General features: G+C 41.2%; 1 protein-coding gene and 1 pseudogene across 4 annotated transcripts in view; both read left to right on the forward strand.

The window, feature by feature from the left end:
- The window catches only part of DEPTOR (DEP domain containing MTOR interacting protein), a 146,433-nt gene that overhangs the window by 43,996 nt on the left and 80,224 nt on the right, over positions 1–22,213 (forward strand). For all 4 annotated transcript variants that reach the window (XM_004265357.2, XM_033419898.2, XM_033419896.2 and 1 more), the window contains exon 4: positions 20,841–21,019. In XM_004265357.2, coding sequence (XP_004265405.1) covers positions 20,841–21,019 — 179 coding nt within the window. The remainder of the gene's footprint in view (positions 1–20,840; positions 21,020–22,213) is intronic.
- Positions 14,850–14,956, forward strand: LOC117199697 (uncharacterized; annotated as a pseudogene).

Raw genomic sequence — 22,213 nt, forward strand, 5'->3', positions numbered from 1 at the left:
CACAACTTTAGAGCCTCAATGTCCAGTACATAGCATATACTGAATAAATGTTTGTTGAAGAGATGAATAGATAAATGAACGCATGGTCATCCTTACTTAGGAAAGAAGTCAGTGGACAGCCCCTTTCTTTCCTAACCTTGGCATGTTCAAATTGGACTAAAACCAGGAGTAGTTATTTGCTAATCTAAGATCACTCTATTCGTATTTACTCATTGTAGGTTCTGATCACAGACATTCAAAGAGTAAGAATAATAATCATACCCATCATTTCCTGAGGACTTCTATGCATTAGGCATCATTCTAAATATTTTCCACATATTATTTTATTTAATTCTTCCTGTACTTATAAGAGGGAGAGATTTTCCCCATCAATTTACAGGGAAGGAAAGCAAATTTGAGGTGGGCTAAGTACCATGCTTTAAGCCTCCAGTTGAGTGAACCTGTAGAAATGGCATAATGTCTCTCTCCAGTATGCTTTGAATCCAACAACTCTGGTTCACATCAAGTGTCAGTTTATTCCATCTGGAAGAGATGAAGAACTCAGAGTCTTTTCTAGAGGAAATGGCTCTTGTGTGTTTTTAAGTGTTGAGATTCTAGAGTGAATGGATCTAAGGTGGGTGGGGCAGGGTGAGGTGATGCCAAACATTCTGCAACAAAGGGGAAGAAGAACACACAGGGAGTAGGAGAGAAGGAAGGACCTCCTGGGAGGAGAGACACTTATTGGAGCAAAATAAAAGTAGACCTTCTAGGAGCGATACCAGGGGAAGGCTTGACTCGTTGGGGTTTTTAAAGTTGGAGGTTATTCCTCCATTGTTAGAAGCTTTGTGTGGAGACTTCTTGGGTAGGCGGCTTTGTCTTTTAATGCAGAGATGATTCCAAGAGGTATACAATTAGTCCCCCACATATACAAATGAGTTTTGTCCCGAAAGCACGTTCGTAAGTCCAACAAAGTTAGCCTAGGTACCCAACTAACACAATCGGCTATATAGTACTGTACTGTAATAGGTTTATAATACTTTTCACACTAGTAATACTTAAAAAACAAACACACACACAAAATAAAGAAAACATTTTTAATCTTACAGTACAGTACCTTGAAAAGTACTGTAGTACGGTACAACAGCTGGCATACAGGGGCTGGCATCGAGTGAACAGGCAAGAAGAGTTACTGACTGGAGGAGGGAGAGGAGGTGGGAGATGGTAGAGCTGAAGGATTCTCAGCAATAGGAGATGGAGGGCAAGCTGCAACGTCACTCACGCCTGATGTTGATGGAACACACGTTCACGTCTTTGAAAGTTCGCAGCTTGAAGGTTCTTATGCAGGGGACTTGCTGTAGTTGCTGTGTTGTTTTTCTTGCTTTGTTTGCTAAATGAAAACATCCTTGCTGAACCACAGTCTCTTCACACAGAGCTGGGGAGTGTAAACAATGGCCTTGTTCTACCAAATCTACAGAAAGCATTTATTAATTTTAGAGCCCCTAACAAAAGAGTCTTTCAGACCAGAAGGAAAGAAAATCAGATAACATTTTAAACTTTATTAAAGTTAAATATGTAGTCAAACTTTAACTATAAAGTTAAATGTACTGAAGTATAGTATATCATTATATACAGCACACATATCGTAAGTGTGCAGCTCTCTCAGTGTTCACAAACTTAACACACTTATGGAACAACCACCCAAATGATACTTTTTATAAAATTGTCCTCTGTATTCTACCATGATTCAACCTCCTAAATAAAATTAACTTTTGCCTCAGTGTTAGCACTCTCTAGAGTATAAAATTTCCTTTTAAGTAATTAAACTTTGGTTTTTCTATGTTTCATCTGTCACCTCCTCTCCCCAGGTGCTTGGAATTGGTTCTTCTGGCTGGTTGGGACTATTGTCCAACCTGACAAGGATTGATAAGAGTTGATAAGGGTCAACTCTCAGGGGTGTGTGTGTGTGTGTGTGTATCATTTGTTCACTGCTGCTTTGTGCCAGACAATACGCTAGATGCTTTACACAGATTACCTCTAATTTTCACAACCCCACTGAGGTAAGCATTATTACCTTCATTACATAAGAGAAGAAACTCAGAGGATCATAGAGCCCAACCCCAGCTTGGAAATCACAGTTCAGAGATGGAAAGCTAGGGCTCCCTCCCCTTGCCACTGTCACCCTGGAACTGTTTGTACTGATGGGAAAGAGCAGAGGAGAAGAAAATCATCCAGATCAGTCCCAGATTGCTTTTGCGTGGCACGGGGATATTGTTTTGTATTCATTATATCAATATTTCCTACCTGCGCTAGGACAGATAGATTCAAAAAGACTGTGAAGTCTCTCCTTGCCATCACATTTCACTCTTCAGACCATGCCCTTCCCTCTAGTGCATGCTAAGAGGTGGCTGAGAGGCTGTTAGCATCTCCATGAGCACCAGTGGCTCCAGCTTGCTGAGTGTTTCTTTATCCCATTACTCCTAGACTGAGGTTAGCGATTGGTCCTTTGCCACCGATGACTTCCTGCCGGTTTCTAGCAGGTGGGTGAAACCAGAGTGTACGAGAGCAGTTTCAAGCTTTCAAGAAGTTTGGTAACTTTGCTTCCTCCTGGTCTTCCAGAGTAGGAACTTTGACTTATTCTTTGTATTCTAGGGACCAGTGCAGGGTGGGGTATCCAATAAGTGCTGATACATTTGTTGAGCTGAAAACACAATTGTCATAATGGAAAGTGAAAGGTGACCATCACATGAAAGGATCACTGTGCTGTCATCTTTGTTATCTTCATTGACAATCCTGAGCTCAGAATTCATCCACTCTATCACCTATAGGATCAGAACCTTTCTGGCCTAATGGCGTCCCATTGCCCATGCTTATCTCCTTCTGCTTTGCCACCTACTCCCACCACCACCCCCATCGTGCTGCTACTTAACATTGAACTGCTTGTCCTGATCTCTCCTCATACTGTGCATCTGTACTTGCTTCTCCTTGATCCTGTATCCTCTCACTGTCTCTTTTTTTTTAATTTTTTAAAAATTTATTTATTTGTTTTTGGCTGCGTTGGGTCTTCGTTGCTGCACACAGGCTTTCTCTAGTTGCATCGAGCGGGGGCGTCTCTTTGTTGTGGTGCCCGGGGTTCTCATTGTGGTGGCTCCTTTTGTTGTGGAGCACAGGCTCTAGGCGCACGGGCTTCAGTAGTTGTGGCTTGCAGGCTCAGTAGTTGTGGCACACACTTATTTGCTCCACGGCATGTGAAATCTTCCCAGACCAGGGCTCAGACCTGTGTCCCCTGCATTGGCAGGCAGATTCTTAACCACTGCGTGACCAGGGAAGTCCCCCTCTTACTGTCTCCTAAGGTCAACTCCTGTTTCGTCAAACAGGAGTTGACCTTAAGAGACTCTGGTAGACTTGGGTATTTTCTTCCTTACTTTCCTTTCATTCTATGGTAGACTTGTGTATTTTCTTCCTTACTTTCCTTTCATTCTATATATACTTATAACTCTATTGTAGCATTTATCTACCTTGTCCATAGGTTTTTTTATATATTATTTATTTATTTATTTATTTGGCTGCGCCAGGTCTTGGTTGTGGCATGCGGGATCTTCGTTGCAGCATGTGGGCTCTTAGTTGCAGCATGCATGCGGGCTCTAGTTCCCTGACCAGGGATCTAGCCTGGGCCCTCTACATTGGTAGCACGGATTCTTAACCACTGGACCACCAGGGAAGTCCCACCCATAGGTTTGTTTTTGTTTTTTTTTCTTTTTTTTTTGCGGTACACGGGCCTCTCACTGTTGTGGCCTCTCCCGTTGCGGAGCACAGGCTCTGGGCGCATAGGCTCAGCGGTCATGGCTCATGGGCCCAGCCGCTCCGCGGCATGTGGGATCTTCCCGGACCGGGGCACGAACCCGTTTCCCCTGCATTAGCAGGCGGATTCTCAACCACTGTGCCACCAGGGAAGCCCTACCCATAGGTTTTTAATGTTTGCTTCCCACTGGATGGTAAGCAAAGTTAAGGACAAAGTCCATGTCTTTTCATTTCTGCATCTCCTAGGATAGAAAAGATGCTCAGTAAATATTTATTGAATTAATGAATGAATAAATGAAATGTCCAAAGTAGTGATTTTTTTTTAAATAAAAGTTTGGATATCCTTCTTTTTTTTTTTATAACAAAGTGAATCCGTTATACATATACATATATCACCATATCCCCTCCCTCTTGTGTCTCCCTCCCACCCTCCCTATCCCACCCCTCTAGGTGGTCACAAAGCACCGAGCTGATCTCCCTGTGCTATGTGGCTGCTTCCCACTAGCTATCTACCTTACGTTTGGTAGTGTATATATGTCCATGCCTCTCTCTCGCTTTGTCACAGTTTACCCTTCCCCCTCCCCATATCCTCAAGTCCGTTCTCTAGTAGGTCTGTGTCTTACCCCTAGGTTCTTCATGACATTTTTTTTTCTTAAATTCCATATATATGTGTTAGCATACAGTATTTGTCTTTCTCTTTCTGCCTTACTTCACTCTGTATGACAGACTCTAGGTCTATCCACCTCATTACAAATAGCTCAATTTCGTTTCTTTTTATGGCTGAGTAATATTCCATTGTATATATGGGTCACATCTTCTTTATCCATTCATCCGATGATAGACACTTAGGTTGTTTCCATGTCCTGGCTATTGTAAATAGAGCTGCAATGAACATTTTGGTACATGACTCTTTTTGAATTATGGTTTTCTCAGGGTATATGCCCAGTAGTGGGATTGCTGGGTCATATGGTAGTTCTATTTGTAGTTTTTTAAGGAACCTCCATACTGTTCTCCATAGTGGCTGTACCAATTCACATTCCCACCAGCAGTGCAAGAGTGTCCCCTTTTCTCCACACCCTCTCCAGCATTTATTGTTTCTAGATTTTTTGATGATCGTCATTCTGACTGGTGTGAGATGATATATCATTGTAGTTTTGATTGAGATATAATTGGGTCAATACCATACAATTGACCCATTTAAAGTGTATAATTTAATTCTTTTTAGTATATTCACAGACATTTGCAACCATCACCAGAATTTTAGAAAATTTTTGTCACCTCCAAAAGAAACCCTGTACCTCTTAGCTATCACTCTCTATTTTGCCATTCATCCTTAAGCAATCACTAATTTACTTTCTGTCTCCATAGATTTCTCTGTTTTGAACATTTCACGTGAATGGAATGATATAATTTATGGTCTTGTGTGATTGGCCTCTTTCGTTTAGTATAATGTTTTCAAGGGTTGTCCAGGTTGTAGTGTGTTTCAGTACTTCATTCCTTTTTATAGCCAAATATTGCTCCATTTTTTGTTTATATGACATTTTCAACTCCATCAGTTGATAGATATTTGGGTTATTTATACTTTTTGACAATAATGTATAATGCTGCCAGGACATTTGTGTACAAGTTTTTCTGTGGACATAGGTTGTCATTTCTCCTGGCCATATACCTAGGATTAGAATGGCTGGATCACATTGTAAGTTTGTGTTTAATGGCTTGAGGAACTGAGAGAGTATTTTCTGAATCGACTGTACCATGTTACATTCCCACCAACAAGCTTCCAGTTTCTCCACATCCTTACCCACAGTTGCTATTATCTGACTTTTTGATTTTAGCCAACTAGTAGGTGCGAAGTGGTATCTCAGTATGTTTTTTTTTTTTTTTTTTTTTTGCGGTACGCGGGCCTCTCACTGTTGTGGCTTCTCCCGTTGCGGAGCACAGGCTCGGGACGCGCAGGCTCAGCGGCCATGGCTCATGGGCCCAGACGCTCCACGGCATGTGGGATCCTCCCAGACTGGGGCACGAACCCGCGTCCCCTGCATCGGCAGGCAGACTCTCAACCACTGCGCCACCAGGGAATCCCCTCAGTGTGGTTTTGATTTGCGGTTCCTTGATGACTGATGATGCTTAGCATCTTTCCATGTGCTTATTGGCCGTTTGTATATCTTCTTTGATCTATTGAGATCATTTGTCCACTTCTAAACTGGGTTGTCTTCTTATTTAAGTGTTCTTTATATATTCCAGATGCAAATCCATTATCAGACATATGATTTGCCTTTTCTCCCATTCATTGAGTTGTCTTTTCACTTTCTTGCTGGTGTCTTTGAAGCATAAAAGTTTTACATTTTAATGTAGTTTAATTTATCTATTTTTCCTTTTTTTTCTTGTGCTTTTGGTGTCATATCTAGGAATCCTTTGCCAAATTCAAGGTCATGAAGATTTATGGTTATGTTTTCTTGTCAAAGTTTTATGGCTTTAGCTCTTACATTTAGGTCTTTAATATATTATGAATTATTTTTTTGTATAGGGTTTGAGGTAAGGGTCCAACTTCATTCTTTTACATGTGGTTCTCTAATTATCCCAGAACCATTTGTTGAAAAGACTATTATCTCCCCCATTAGATGGCCTTGGCACCCTTGTTAAAATCAGTTGGCCATAGATGTATCAAAGAAGTGGTTTTAAAATCTGTTTTAAGAGAGGGAGTCTTAGGATTGTACAATGTAAGACCTTGGTTGAAAAAAAAGAGGAAAGACTGTTTCGCATTCTTTTTCATGTAACTTCCACAAATACGCAGGATAAAGTGGTCCTTCTGTCACCTAGCCTGTTAACCTGCAGAAAAGTAGTCCCTACTTGTCACTGTGTTGTTTTTTATCATTTTTTCTTACCTCTTTAAAATATGTTCATTTTATTTTCCCTTGTTGATATTATCTTTAATTTTTCTTAATTACTTCATCTTACCCCTCCTAACCTTCTTTCTTTACCTCCTTTTTTTTCCCTTTGTTTTTGGCAGCAAATCCTTCTATTTTCTAATAATTATGGAAGCATCCAAAATAAATAATAACCATTCCGTTAAAAGGAGCCTTTATAATATGTTTGAGAACCCAGCTTCCCTTGACAGTTGTTTGAAAGGGTTCACAGAGGTTTGAATTGTTTTGAATTCAGTGCAGAAGTGCTTGGTTTCTCTCCTTCTTGTGTAATTTTATGGTTATGAAACCATAGCTGAATGTAGCCTTTTAGGACAGCCATGGCCTTGGAATCCACACTCAGCTTCTATCTAAAGCTGATTCAAGTTCAGTAACAACAGCTGAAATGTTTAACACAACCACACTAAAAAGCTGAAAATGTTTAGCACAACACTAAAAACTGTGGGCAATGTGAAAATTACAACTTAGGTTCCAGCATATCCGTCCCTTCAGAGCATGAAACCAGCACTAAAAAAGTTCTTGCTTTTTTTCCAGCAAATCTAAAATAGCAAGCAAAGAGGAAGGGATTTTAACTTCAAAGACAAATAACACTCTCCATTACTGTTGTTTGTGGTGTTCTTAGTTTCCAGTCAGTTGATTAACAAATATTTGTTAAGCACCTAATTTATACTGCCTCCCGGGGCTGGGTTCTCACCAGCATTGAAGGCATGGTGTCTATCCTTCAGAAGCTTCTAGTTTAGCTGAAGGGGTAAAAATAGTGTGTTAAAAATTGAGAGAATATATACAAAACTATGGTACTGGCTCAGAGTTCAAAAAAAAAAAGGAGAGATCTGTATGAATTGCTTTTTAGTTGGGATATTTTCAAAGAGAGGTTAGTACTTTAGCCCTTCAAAGCAGAACCCCACTATCTCACTTAGCACCTTTGTGCGAATGAGAAACAGACGCCCTTTTGCCCTTCCCTTCAAGCTCCTACAGTACCTCTCCTCCACAGGGACTGCTCTTGAGGAGTGGGCACTGGATTTTAGACTTCATTTGTCACTGAAGCGAGGTTCCCTTGTGCAGTGAACAACCTGCACCAGTGTACAAGGAGCGCCTTTTTTTTTTGAAGAATAGTTTGGATTTCTCCAGGGAAGGGGAGGAGGGAGGATGTGAGGGAAGAACATGAGTAAGGAAAAAAGATGAGAAAGAGTATGTTCTGTTCAGTGTATGATATGAAGACAGCTGAAGGAAGGTGAAAGGTATTTGTTGGCAAAGAGTGTAAAATGCTGTTTTTCTTCCCTTTCCCTCACTTTTTAAATATACAATAGTTTTACTGCCAAATATTAACCAAACAGCTCTCTGTTTACTAGTTCCTAACCAAATTATTATGAAAATTGTATCAATTTATGCCTGTCACATCTATTCTATAGATAATAGCATAGTATTATAATAGCATAGTATTCAAAAATATCAATGCTCATATAAGCATTTCGCCATAATTCATACATTCTTCCTAATCACACAAGTCAGTGTTACACATTCAAACTGTATTTTGGAAGCATACATCTATATGTATAATTTATACATTGGGAGCAACTTGATTATATTGGGCATTAATATAAGCATTTTGTCAGGGACAAGTCATCTGGTGAAATATAAACTTAACCTTAATATAACTTCTTTATTGATAACGTTTTTCCCAGTTATAAACATAGTATACTCTCTCTGGGGAATAATTTGGGTAATAGAGAATTCTATTAAGGTGAAAAGAAAAATCATTCAGAAACTGCTCCCAGGGGTAAGTAACTCTTTTAATATTTGGATGAATGAATTTTTAATTTTTAATGGTTATCATGTATATAATTTTATGTTTTGCTTTTCAAAATAATTTATCATTACACTAACACTTTTTAGTTTTTTAAAGCTCTTTAATTTCTAAAGCATCTTTCCGGCCTAATAGCCCATGGGTCATTTTGGCTTCCTCCCTAGCTTGTGCCCTTGTATACCATTCACATATGTTCCCACGTTATATAGGGCCTTCTCAGTTCCTTTGAATGTTTTTTTCAATGCACAAGGAGATTGCTATCAGCTTATTTCTATTCCTGTACTGGCTCCTAAATGTAGCAGTTCCTTCTATTGTGATGCTGCCTTTCCCCTGGGTTAGAGTGAGTCTGGGAAATATGACTCAGATATATATCCAGGAAAGGTTGAACTCAGTCACATGCACAATCAAAATCTGGTGAGTACTTCCAGGAGACGAATATTGTTAATGCCTAACACCTTATAAGGTGTGTGGCTTTATATCATGGTTATAGGCCCACACAGGACCATTTTGACTGAAGATGAATTTGTTCTATAAAAATAAGACTTTCAGAGCATCATCCCCATTTCTCATTACTAATTAAAATGGAATTGTTATTCTTGTCTATAGAAATATGCACAGAATCTTAGTTCATTTTGCCATAAAGAAAGGGGTTTGATCTTATGGCTCCATCTAGAAAATTTTTATCATCATAATCGTTATCATCATCATTATGGTTAAAATGTATTCAGTGTTTAAGGTGTATTCAACACCACGATTGAAGCATTTCGTGCATTACCACACTTAAACTGCACAGCAGCTCCCCAAGTAGGCACTGTCATTATCTGCAGTTTACACTTGGGGAAGGAGAGTCACGTAGCTAACAGGTATGCAGAGTTAGGAATTGAAGCTACATTTGTCTTTAATTTCATGCTTTTAAACAAGTATAATTCAGGGCAATTGACATTCTGTGACTTCTGAGCCTAAGCAGTTTAAGAAGGCCTGACATGGTTGATCGGTTTTGATGAGTCAAAAAGATAATTCAATGGAGGATGAATAGTCTTTTCAACAAATGATGCTGGGATAACTGGATAGCTGCATACAAGCAAACAGAGTTTGACCCTTGCCTCATGCCTTCTAGAAAATTTAACTCAAAGTGGATTATAGAGCTAAATGTGAAAACTAAAACTTTGAAACTCTTAGAAGACAACATAAGAGTAAATTTTCATGGGCTTGTGTCAGGCAATGTTTCTGACATGTGACACCGAAACCACAAGCAGCAAAAGAGAAAAATGGATAAATTGAGTTACATAAAAATTAAAAACTTTGGGGCTAGAAACAGTACCGTCAAGAAAGTGAGAAAACAGCCCATAGAATGGGAAAAAATATCTGCAAATCATATGTCTGATTAAGGACTTGCATCAAAGAATATATAAAGAACACTTAAAGTTCAATAGTAAAAAGACAAGTAATCTAGTTTTACAATGCGCAAAAGATCAGAATAGACATTTCTCCAAAGAAGATATATAAATGGACAATAAACACAAAAACATGCTCAGTATCATTAATCATCAGGGAAATGCAAATCAAAAACACACTCACATACCTCTTCACACCCACCAGGAGGATCCTAATAACAAAGAACAGATGACAGATGCTGGCAAGGATGTGGGGAAATTAGAACTCTCATACTGTACTGGTAGGAATGTAAAGTGGCACAGCCACTTTAGAAAACAGTCTGGCATTTTCTCAAAAGGTTAAAAAGAGTTACCGTATGACCCAACAATTCTACTTCTTGGTGTATATCCAAGAGTAAAAAAACATATGTCCACATAAAAAATTTGTATATAAAATTTCAAAGTAACATTATTCATAATAACCTAAAGGAAACAACGCAAACGCCCATCAGCTGATGAATGGATAAACCCAATGTGGAATATTCATACAATATGTGGAATATTATTTGACAATGAAAAGGAATGAAGTACCAATACATGCTGCAACATGATGAATGTTGAAAACATTATACTAAATGAAAGAAACCAGTCACACAGGATCACATATTGTATGACTCTATTTATATGAACTGTCTATAAGAGGCAGATTCATAGATGTAGGAGGTAGATTAGTGTTTGCCTAGGGCAGGGGGAATGGGGAAGTGGGGGATGATTATTAATGGTACAGCATTTCCTTTGGGGTGATAAAGTATTTTAACATGGATGGTAGTGATGTTTGTACAACTCACTGTATATACCGAAAACCATTGCATTTTACATGTTAAATGGGTTAGTTGTCTGGTAAGTGGATATATATTAATAATATTGTATTATTATTAATATCATAATATATGCTAATAAAAGTGTGAAAAAATTCTGGCAGTATCTGCTTCTTTCCTCTTGAGCTCTGTATCTCAATGTCCAGGCTGTCTCATGGGAAGGAAAGGCTGTACTGACTTAGGAGCACCGCAGGGCCAGACATCCAGCTCTGGCCCACTGTCTGCCTGCAATTGCATGAATGATCCCAAGCAAAGGTGGCAGAGGAACTGCCCAGTTGAGCCCCAGGCAACCCACAGAATACTAAGATATGATTAAATGGTGGTTGGGCTTTTTTTTTTAATTTGTTTTATTAAATTATAGTTGGTTTACAGTGTTGTATTAGTTTCTGATGTAAAGCAAAGTGATTCAGTTATACAAACATATAATAGTTTGCATCTGCTCATCCCAAACTCCCAATCCATCCCTTCCACACAGCCTCCCCTACCCTTGGCAACCACAAGTCTGTTCTCTATGTGTGTGAAGTCTGTTTCTGTTTTGTAAATAAGTTCATTTGTGTCATATTTTAGATTCCACATATAAGTGATATCATAAGGTATTTGTCTTTCTCTTTCTGACTTACTTCACTTAGTATCTTCACTTAGTATAATGATCTCTAGGTCCATCCATGTTGCTGCAAATGTTATTTCATTCTTTTTTTTTTTTTTTTTGCGGTACGCGGGGCTCTCACTGCTGTGGCTTCTCCCGTCGCGGAGCACAGCCTCCGGACACGCAGGCTCAGCGGCCATGGCTCACGGGACCAGCTGCTCTGCGGCATGTGGGATCTTCCCGGACTGGGGCACGAACCCGCATCCCCTGCGTCGGCAGGCGGACTCTCAACCACTGCGCCACCAGGGAAGCCCCTATTTCATTCTTTTTCATGGCTGAGTTGTATTCCATTGCATATATATGTACCACATCTTCTTTATCCATTCATCTGTCACTGGACATTTAGATTGTTTCCTTGTCTTGGCTATTGTAAATAGTGCTGCTAAGAACATAGGGGTGGGACTTCCCTGGTGGGTTAGTGGTTAGGACTCTGTGCTTCCATTGCAGGGCGCCAGGTTCAATCCGTGGTTGGGGAACTAGGATCCCACATGCTGTGGTGTGGCCAAAAAAAAAAAAAAAATTAAAGAACATAAGGGTGCATGTATCTTTTTCAATTATTCTTTTGTCTGAATAATGCCCAGGAGTGGGATTGCTGGATCTTATGGCAACTCTCTTTTTAGTCTTTTGAGGGACCTCCGTACTGTTTTCCATACTGGCTGCACCAATTTAATACATTCCCATAAATGGTGGTTGTTTTAAGCCACCAAGTTTTGGGGCAACTTGTTACATAGCAAGAGATCATTGGACCGAGTAGTGAGTCAAATTATTGTTTTAACACTGTGACTACATATTGATACTAAAATCAGTCCCAGGCAAGCCTTTGTCCTAAGGAGAGGAATCTGGGTAGGAATAGTATTATGCTTGATTTTAAGGGAAAATGAAATATGGAAGAGCTAAGGGTTGTGGAGCATGTTTTAAATAACTAGCTGAGCCGATCCAGGCAGGCCTGCCAACTGGTCTCTTGTCTAAAGCTCACATTGGCAGCAGCAGCTAACCAGTCGTTTGTCCAGGGGCCAGGAGTTACTTAGCAGGAGCTCTAGAGGGCTGGCAGGTCATTTTTCTGGTTTCAAGAAGTGACACAAATAAACCGCTATCCACTTGTCCTCCCCACACCCTGAAAGGAAAATTGCTAAGCTGGAAGGGACAGAGTGGTTTGACAACAGACGTGAAGGCCAGGCGTTTGTGTCTGTATCTTAAATGGAGTATCAGTAGGGCAGAAACTCTTTTTTTTTTTTTTTTTGCGGTTCGCGGGCCTCTCACTGTTGTGGCCTCTCCCGTTGCTGAGCACAGGCTCCGGACGCGCAGGCTCAGCAGCCATGGCTCACGGGCCCAGCCGCTCTGCGGCATGTGATCCTCCCGGACCGGGACACGAACCCGCGTCCTCTCCATCGGCAGGTGGACTCTCACTGTGCCACCAGGGAAGCCCCAGGGCAGAAACTCTTGATTCATCTCGTCTCCACACAGGGTCATTCTAAGGGGGCCTTTTTTTTTTTTTTTGGCCACTCTGCAGCATGTAGTATCTTAGTTCCCTGACCAGGGATCGAACTCATGCCTCCTGCAGTGGAAACATGGAGTCCTAATCACTGGACCACCAGGGAATTCTAAGGGGGTTATTTTTTGTATACTCTTGGATAATGATGTGTAGCAGGGGAATGCAGAGAAATGAGCTTCATTTATCATTCAGAAAATACTTTTCTCGGACCTACTGTACTAGGAAGCAGCTGTCAACCACATAGACGGGATCCTGGTCTCAAAAAGCTTATAGTTAAGCGAGCAGGCCATTTCCCCAGGGCTCTGAGAAGGCCTTTCAGGGACTCTGGGAGCTCTTAGAAGTGGCACGTGGTCTAGATTTGTGGGATGGGAGATTTCTTAGAGAAATAACAACTAAAACTGGAAAACTGAGGAAGCTCATCTTCACTCTAAAATGCCTTATTTGGGGGCTTCCCTGGCGGTCCAGTGGTTAAGACTCTGTGCTTCCAGTGCAGGGGGCATGGGTTCCATCCTTGGTCGGGGAACTAAGATCTCACATGCTGCTCGGAGCGACCAAAAATAATAATAATAATAAATAAATAAAATAAGATAAAATACCTTATTTGAGGGTGAAAAGAAATGAGGAAATGGTAGTACTCCTTATTTAGGCACCTTGTTTTCTAGATTCCTATCACTGATGCAGGCTCCCAGGTCTAACTCCATGTGGCTTTATTTTATACAGTTTATTTCCAGGACCTTCCAGTATTTATTAACTGTTCTTTCAGTACTTTCCAACTGATGTGACATGTTCCTCTTTGTGGGTTTCACATCTTTTTTGCCATTTCTCATTGATATGAATATATTCTAGTTATCTATTCCTACAAGACAAATCGCCTTAAAACCGACTAGTTTAAAACAACAGTGATATATTATTTCTCCTGATTCTGTGGCTTGCAAGGCGATTCCTGTACTGGTTTCAGCTGGGCTCATTCATACGGTTGCCGGAGGGTCAGCTGAGCTGGAACGTCCAAGATGGCCTCATTCTCATGTCTGAGAGTTGGTGCTGGCTGTCGCCTGGGCCTGTGGCCTCTTCACCTCCAACAGGCTGCACTTGCTTCCTTACACCGCGGTCTCAGTATGGCATTCCAAGGGGACAACGGTGGAAGTTGCAAGGCCTCCTAAAGCCTTGCTTTGGGAGTCAAATAATGTTGCTTCTGTTGCATTTGCTTGGGTAGTGGAATTCACAAAGGCAGCCCAGGTTCAAGGGAAGGGGAAATAGACTCAACCTCTTGATGGGAGAAGCAGTGAAGTCAGTTGGAAAGAAGCCTCGGGAGCTGTTGCGGCCATCATGGCGCATAGTCTCCTGTGGGACGTCAGGGTTCTGCCCCTTGTGTTGAGGTATATGTGGCAGTTGTCCCTTCCATCTTCTAAGAAGGGCCTGGTCATTATTATATTAAGTCAAATTCTTATGGCTCATGCCAACTCAGCTGCTACTAAGCCTCTGAAAGCAGTCTAGTAGCTATTTCTAAGGATGGATTAAAGTACAGAAGAGGGTTTACTTAGGAAGAGGTCTAAATAATATTTTTTTTGCAGATTTAATTTGTTTAATTGAAGTATAGTTAATTTACAGTGCTATGTTGGTTTCAAGTGTACAGCAAAGTGATTCAGTCATGTATATATATGTGTGTGTGTATATATATATATATATACACATATATGTGTATATATATATACACATATTCTTTTTCAGATTCTTTTCCATTATAGGTTATTACAAGATATTGAGTAGAGTTCCCTGTGCTATACAATAGGTCCTTGTTGTTTACCTGTTTTATATATAGTAGACTGTATATGTTAATCCCAAGTTCTAATTTATCACTCCCCTGCCAATAAGATTTTAAAGTGAGTTCTGTTACAAGCTGAATAAGGTTTTTGATAAGTTCAGTTATATGCGAAAAGCTTTTATAAATACTCTTAATTACTTCTTAGACTTTTGGCTAAGATCAAGTATGGTATCTGTTCTTATCAGTTTAGTGTAAATACTCTTAAATATAAAAGCATACACTTACATCCTTAGAACTTTCTAATAAAAGTTTTTAATGATAGCAATCCAGCGAAGGCAGTAGAACATGTATTATCTTCCTCATTTAATATGAGTTTGGGGACACTTGAAGTAGTGAAAAATCATGTCATTAGTTTGTGGCAGAGTTGTATCTGAGTCCCAGGTGTCCTACTTCCCAAGGCTGTGCTCCTTCCATGGCTTCCAACTAGTAGAACTCTGAAGATTCTGGGAAGAGTGGAGGTGTCCCACTCCAGAGGAGTCCCTGTGTAGCTACGGGCACAAATTCATCACGCCCTGAGGAACGCACCATGATTAGTTAAGTTTAACGCTTTGTATATACATTGTCTTTTGTATTGTTAAGTTGTTTCATTCATACTCACTCTATCATTCACAACAGATGGGTGAAGCTATCATTATACTCTTGAGAAAAAGGAAGGTTATAAAAAGAAAAGTGGCTTGCTTTTCATCTCACAGCTACCAAGTGACCCATTCTGAATAAAACTTAAGTCTTCAAATTCCTAGTTGAATATTCTTTCCACAGCAGGATTGGGCTCTAAGTCTGAAAGCACTGAAAATGAACATCATATGAGTGGACATTGAGGTACGCAGGTTCAGTTACCCACAAATGATATGATTTATAAACGTGTAAAGTGCTCTCATTTGTATGACCCTGAGCAGGTTTCCTCCCCGCAACACTGAACGCTGTCATTCACTTTTTCTCCTTTGGATGAGAATTACATTTTTCTCATATGGATGAAGAGGGGGTTGTATCGTAATAATCTCTAAGGTTTCTTCCTGCTCTAGAATGAAATGGTACAATTTGTGTTGCATACTGTTGTTAGTTTGAGAAGACCTGAAGGTTTTTAAAAGAGAGAAATGAACTTTCATATAGAAGACAAGAACTCATCAGGAACAGTTCTAAAGAAAGATGATACAATGATTGTGACATTTTATGAGGTTCTGATTTCATTGTACAAGGTTTTGTGGACAAACATGGACTCTATCTATCCTGTTGGAGCTTATAGTTGAGTAGGGAAGGTAGTCTTTAATCTGATAATTACGTAGACTGTATAGGGAGCAATGGAGATCTGATAATGATTGAAATGCAAAGGATAAGGAGGTAAGTAGGCTTGAGGGGTAGAGGAATAGTCCAGAGAAGTGAGGAGGAATGTTCCAGGTTTGGGAATGACATATTCAAAGGCCCTGTGGTAGATGGGCATGATATGTTTGAACTGAAAGAAGCCCAGCCTCTCTGGAGCACACAGGGGCCAGAGGTGAGAATGTTCCAAAGGGGACGGGGTCAGGGCCATGCATGCATTATAGGCCATATAAAGGATTTTGGTCTTTAGCCTAAAAGCAATGAGAAGCTATTAAAGTGTATCTTCAACAGGGGCAGGACATTTTCAGGTTCAAATTTTTAAAAGATCATTTTAATTGCTGTGTCTGGTCTTGGGTGCTTGAGGTTGGGTTGAGAACAAGAGTGGGTGCATAGTATAGTCCAATTAAGAAACCAATGTAATTGTCTAGGTTAAAGGTGTTGGTATTTTGGGCCAAGGCAGTGGCAGTGCCAAAGATGGGAAGACTTAGACATATATGAGAGCTATCTGGGAGGTAAAAACCACAGTTCAGACTGATAGACTGGGTTGAGGAAGATGAAGGCATCACGGATGAAGCCTTGTTTTCAGGCTGCATGGTGGAAGCTCTCACAGGCACAGGACCTCAGATTTGGAGGGAAGAACCTGAATTCAGTTTTGGGCTTGTTGATTTTGAGGTGTCTTTGGGATGTCCATGTGGATGCAAAGGTCTGGGGTTGGGAATATAGCCCTGGTCTAAGGATATAAATCTGAGAATCCTTGGGGCATGGATGGTAGTTGAAGCCATGGGGATATAAGAACTTGCCTGAGAGACGAGAGAAGAGAGATATTTGGGGAAATGAATCTCAAGGGATTCCAGCCTTCAAAGCCCATGGAGATGAAGTGGCAGTAACCCACAATGGTCACTGAGAAAAGGTAGGGACAGAGGGAAAGCAGTACAGTGTGTGACGTCCTTCTAACTGAGGGGAGTGCTCAATAGCATCTGATGCTATTAATGTCAACCACATGGGGGACCTACAAGATGTCCATCGTATATGGACACGAGGGAGAATGCTTGTGCCCCTAGTAGTAAAGGCAGAAGCTAGAGCAGTGAAGAGTGCATGGGAAGGTAGGTGTGAGACAGGATACGTGGGGCTAGGGGGGTGGTAAAGGAGTGACTTATGTAGTTGTCTTAGTTCAGGCTGCTTTAACAAAAATACTATAGACTGGACGGCTTATACGATAGACCCTCATTTCTCACAGTCTGGAGGCTGGGGAGTCCAAGATCAAGGCGCCAGCAGACCTGGTGTATGGTAAGGCACCTTAGTTTGCAGAGGTCTGCTCATTGTATTATCGTCACAAGAGAGAAACAGGAAGCAAGTTCTCTTCTGTCCCTTCTTATAAGGACAGTAATCTCATCGTGGGTCTGTAGGGGAACAAAGTTTGCCACCCCAAAATGTCTCTTTGGTGTGTGGATTACTTCGAGCTGAAAACAATCAAGGCCCGAAAGATTCTGGAAGAACCTTTGACCTGTGACCTAACTGCCTAAAAAATTTTAGATAGAGGACCTGTTCTAGGAGGGGAGCTATCAGCATAGATAACTATAGTATGAGCTAGGTGTGTAGGCAAGGAGAAACCTGGGAGGTCTGTTAAAATTCCCCTCTGTGTCCCATTGTCTCTGCATGACACAACAAACATTTATTTACCAAACAGTTGCCTTTACATCTCCATGTGAATTGCCTTCCTCCCCTTTGAAGTCCTGAACCACTACCCCAACATCCTCTTTTGTCTTTACCTGAAGGTAGTATTTAAAGTGAGGGTTTTGACTCTCTGACACACATCACAGCAAGATCCTTTTTGACCCACCTCCTGGAGAAAGGGAAATAAAAACAAAAATAAACAAATGGGACCTAATGAAACTTCAAAGCTTTTGCACAGCAAAGGAAACCTTAAACAAGACAAAAAGACAACCCTCAGAATGGGAGAAAATATTTGCAGATGAAGAAGCAACGGACAAAGGATTAATCTCCGAAATTTACAAGCAGCCCATGCAGCTCAATATCAAAAAAACAAACAACCCTAACCAAAAATGGGCAGAAGACCTAAGTAGACATTGCTCCAAAGAAGATATACAGACGGCCATCAAACACATGAAAGGATGCTCATCGCTAATCATTAGAGAAATGCAAATCATAACTACAATGAGATATCATCTCACACCAGTCAGAATGGCCATCATCAAAAAATCTAGAAACAATAAATGCTGGAGAGGGTGTGGAGAAAAGGGAACCCTCTTACACTGTTGGTGGGAATGTAAATTGATACAGCCACTGTGGAGAACAGTATGGAGGTTCCTTAAAAAGCTACAAATAGAACTACCATACGACCCAGCAATCCCACTACTGGGCATATACCTGGAGAAGACCATAATTCAAAAAGAGTCATGTACCACAATGTTCATTGCAGCTCTATTTACAATAGCCAGGACATGGAAGCAACCTAAGTGTCCATCAACAGATGAATGAATAAAGAAGATGTGGCACATATATACAATGGAATATTACTCAGCCGTAAAAAGAAATGAAATTGAGTTATTTGTAGTGAGGTGGATGGACCTAGAGTCTGTCATACAGAGTGAAGTAAGTCAGAAAGAGAAAAACAAATACCGTATGCTAACACATATATATGGAATCTAAAATTTAAAAAAAGAAATCGTTCTGAAGAACCTAGGGGCAGGACAGGAATAAAGACGCAGACGTAGGGAATGGACTTGAGGACATGGCGAGAGGGAAGGGTAAGCTGGGAGGAAGTGAGAGAGTGTCATGGACATATATACACTACCACATGTAAATTAGATAGCTAGTGGGAAGCAGCTGCATAACACAGGGACATCAGCTCCGTGTTTTGTGATCACCTAGAGAGGTGGGATAGCGAGAGTGGGAGGGAGACGCAAGAGGGAGGAGATATGGGGATATATGTATGCATATAGCTGATTCACTTTGTTATACAGCAGAAACTAGCACACCATTGTAAAGCAATTATATTCCAATAAAGATGTTAAAAAAATAAATAAAGTGAGGATTTTGGCCATTTTGGTGAGTTACTCAGTTTCCCTGGGTCTCTCCCCTGTACATTTTATTAAACTTTTGTATGATTTTCTCCTGTTAATCAGTCTTATGTCAATCTACTTCTTAGACCAGCCAGAAGAAACTAAAAGGGTAGAGGAAAACTTCTTCCTCCCCAGTAGGGCTCCACCCTCATGAAATAATCACCTCTCAAAAGCCCCATCTCCAAATTTTATCACGTTGGTCTTTAGTGTTTCAGTATGTTGCAGAAAGGGGGGCCCCTTCTAGGGCCCTAGAGAGCCTAATAGGTGGACCCTCTCGTATCAGATGTATTTTACGTGGAAATACATTTAGAGCATACTATGTAGTTGTTGCCAATATACTGAACTCTTAAATCAGATCCTGTCATACTTCTGCTTGAGACTTCTCAATTATTTTCCATTGCACTTAGAATTGAATCCTCAGTGGGGCCCATGGGATCTGCTCACCTGTTCCCTACCAACCCCCCCCATTATGTCAGGGCACACCTATTTCCTTTCACACCCTCACGTATCCCAAGATCTTTCCCACCCCTAGTCCTTGTGTTGCAGGAAGGGACCCCTTCCAGGGCCCGAGAGTGGGCTCTTGTCTAACACTCGGAAATGAATTGTCCGAGGAGACACACGTGCTGACAGTGCAAGAGACTGTATTGGGAAGGGGCGCCCGGGGGGAGAGCAGGAGGGTAAGGGAACCCAGGAGGACTGCTCTGCCACGTGGCTCGCAGTCTCGGGTTTTATGGGAATGGGGTTAGTTTCTGGGTTATCTCTGCCCAATCATTCTGACTCAGGGTCCTTCCTGGTAGTGCTTGCATCAATCAGCCAAGATGGATTCCAGCGAGGAGGATTCTGGGAGGTTGGGAGGACATATGGACTGGCGTCTCCTCTCTCCTTCTGACCTTTCCTGAATTCTTCCAGTTGGTGGTAGCTTGTTAGTTCCGCGTTCCTTACCAGGACCTCCTGTTGTAAGATGACTCATGCAAGTGGCTACTATCCAGCCTGGCTAGGGTGGGTGGTTTCAATCAGTGGTTCCCCTAACAACAATGTGAATTTGGGGAAGACACAAACATTCAGTCCATAGCAAGTCGTCATCTTATTAGCCCAAATGACTTGGGAAAAGGAAAAATGCCTTTAGGAAAGAAATACGAGAGTTTTTTAGGAAAGTAGGGTGGGGTTTGGTCAGGAACTCCCTCTCAAGATGGCTAAACTGAATACAGTTTGCTAAAGCTAGAGTTTTGGATTGCTTTTTCAGTTTTTTTCTAATCACCAGGAAAAAATGCATCTTATTCACTTCTGAAGCAGATCCTTCTCTTGACAATTGCATTTGGGGCAACACATGACAGCCACATCTGTCTGTCTGACAACCTTGCGGTGATACTTCACAGAAGCTAGGATGTGGGATTTCAAATGAGTAATTTTCCTTTTGTGTAGGTTTCTTTTTCTTTCTTTCTTTCTTTCGTTTTAAAATTGAAGTATAGTTGACTTACAATATTAGTTTTAAGTATACACCATAGTGATTCCAAATTTTTATAGATTATACTCTATTTAAAGTTATTATAAAATATTGTCTATATTCCCTGTGCTGGACAATATATCCTTGTAGCTTGTTTATTTTGTACGTGGTGATTTGTACCTCTTAACCCCCAACCCTATCTTTCCCCTCCTCTCTTCCCTCTCCCCACTGGTAAGTGTAGGTTTATTTATTTATTTATTTATTTACTTTCTTCCTCCAGGCTGATGAGCCCTGAAAACACACTCCTGCAGCCCAGGGAAGAGGAAGGGGTCAAGTACGAGCGCACCTTCATGGCGTCTGAATTCCTGGATTGGCTGGTTCAGGAGGGTGAGGCCACCACAAGGAAAGAGGCGGAACAGCTCTGCCACCGGCTTATGGAGCACAGCATCATACAGCACGGTGAGTGTATGGTCAGCTTTTGCTAAACCCTAAAATCTTGTGCTACAACTACAGGCTTTTATTTCTCAGTCATGGCTCTGTAAGTCAACTGTGCCTCTGCTTGGGCTCCGCTTGGCTTGTCTCCAAACTGGGGGTCACATTCAGCTATGTGTTTCATGCCTTCTCATTCTGGGACTCAGAGTAAAGGAGCATCCACTCTCTGGACTCTATTGTTTTGACAGATGAGGGCAGAAGCTAGAGAAGGCAGGCAGATTCTTGCAGCGTCTCCAAACACTTCTGCTTGCGTGTGATTTAACATTACATCTTCATGTCCAGCTGGCTATAGCAGGTCGTCTGGTCAAGTCTGGATGGGAAGGAGATGGCTCTCGCAAGGTTGGTCGCATTGGGAGAATGAAAATTCGCTGAACCATGGTTCAAGCTGCCACACTGAAGAAGTATCCAGAGGCCTTCAGATTTTCACGTTTCTTTTTAGAGCTGAATCATAATGCAATATAATGTACTGTTCAGGAACTCTATTCGTTATCTGTTGCTACATAAGAAATTACTCTAAAACTTAATGGTATAAAATAGTAATAAATGTTTATGATCTCACATATTTTTGTGGCTCAGGAATTTGGGAGGAGCTTAGTGGGTGGTTTGGCTTGGAGGTCTCTTACGAGGTTGCAGTCAAGACATTGGCTGGGATTACAGTCATCTGACGGCTTGATAGCCTGGAGGATTTGCTTCCACAGTGGCTCACTTCTGTGCCTACCATAGAAGTGCTGGTGCTGGCTGTTGGCCGGAAGCTTCTGTCCATTGCTCTATGGACTTCTTCATAAGGCTGCCTGAGAATTCTCATGACATGGCAGCCTGGCTTCTTGCAGAGGGAGTGATCCAAGAGAATGCAAGACAGAAGCTACAGTGTCTTTTAACTGAGCCTTGGGAGTCACACACTGTTGTTTCTTCAATACGCTCTTGGTTACCAGGTCAGTCCTGTTGAGTATGAGAGAGGACTATGCGTGTGCTAACCAGGAGGCAAGGATCACTGGAGCCATCTCAGTTCTTATGAGGCTGCCTATTGCAAGAACATAGGCTCTGGAATCCCAGCTTCACCAGTGATTAGCTACTTACCTTCTCTCATCTGTAAAATGGGCATACCTGCATAGGTTGGTTGTAGGAGTACAGGTGGTAGATATAAAGCACTTGGCTCAGTGC

This window comes from Orcinus orca, chromosome 17 (assembly GCF_937001465.1).
Source record: "Orcinus orca chromosome 17, mOrcOrc1.1, whole genome shotgun sequence".
In the NCBI taxonomy this organism is placed as follows: Eukaryota; Metazoa; Chordata; class Mammalia; order Artiodactyla; family Delphinidae; genus Orcinus; species Orcinus orca.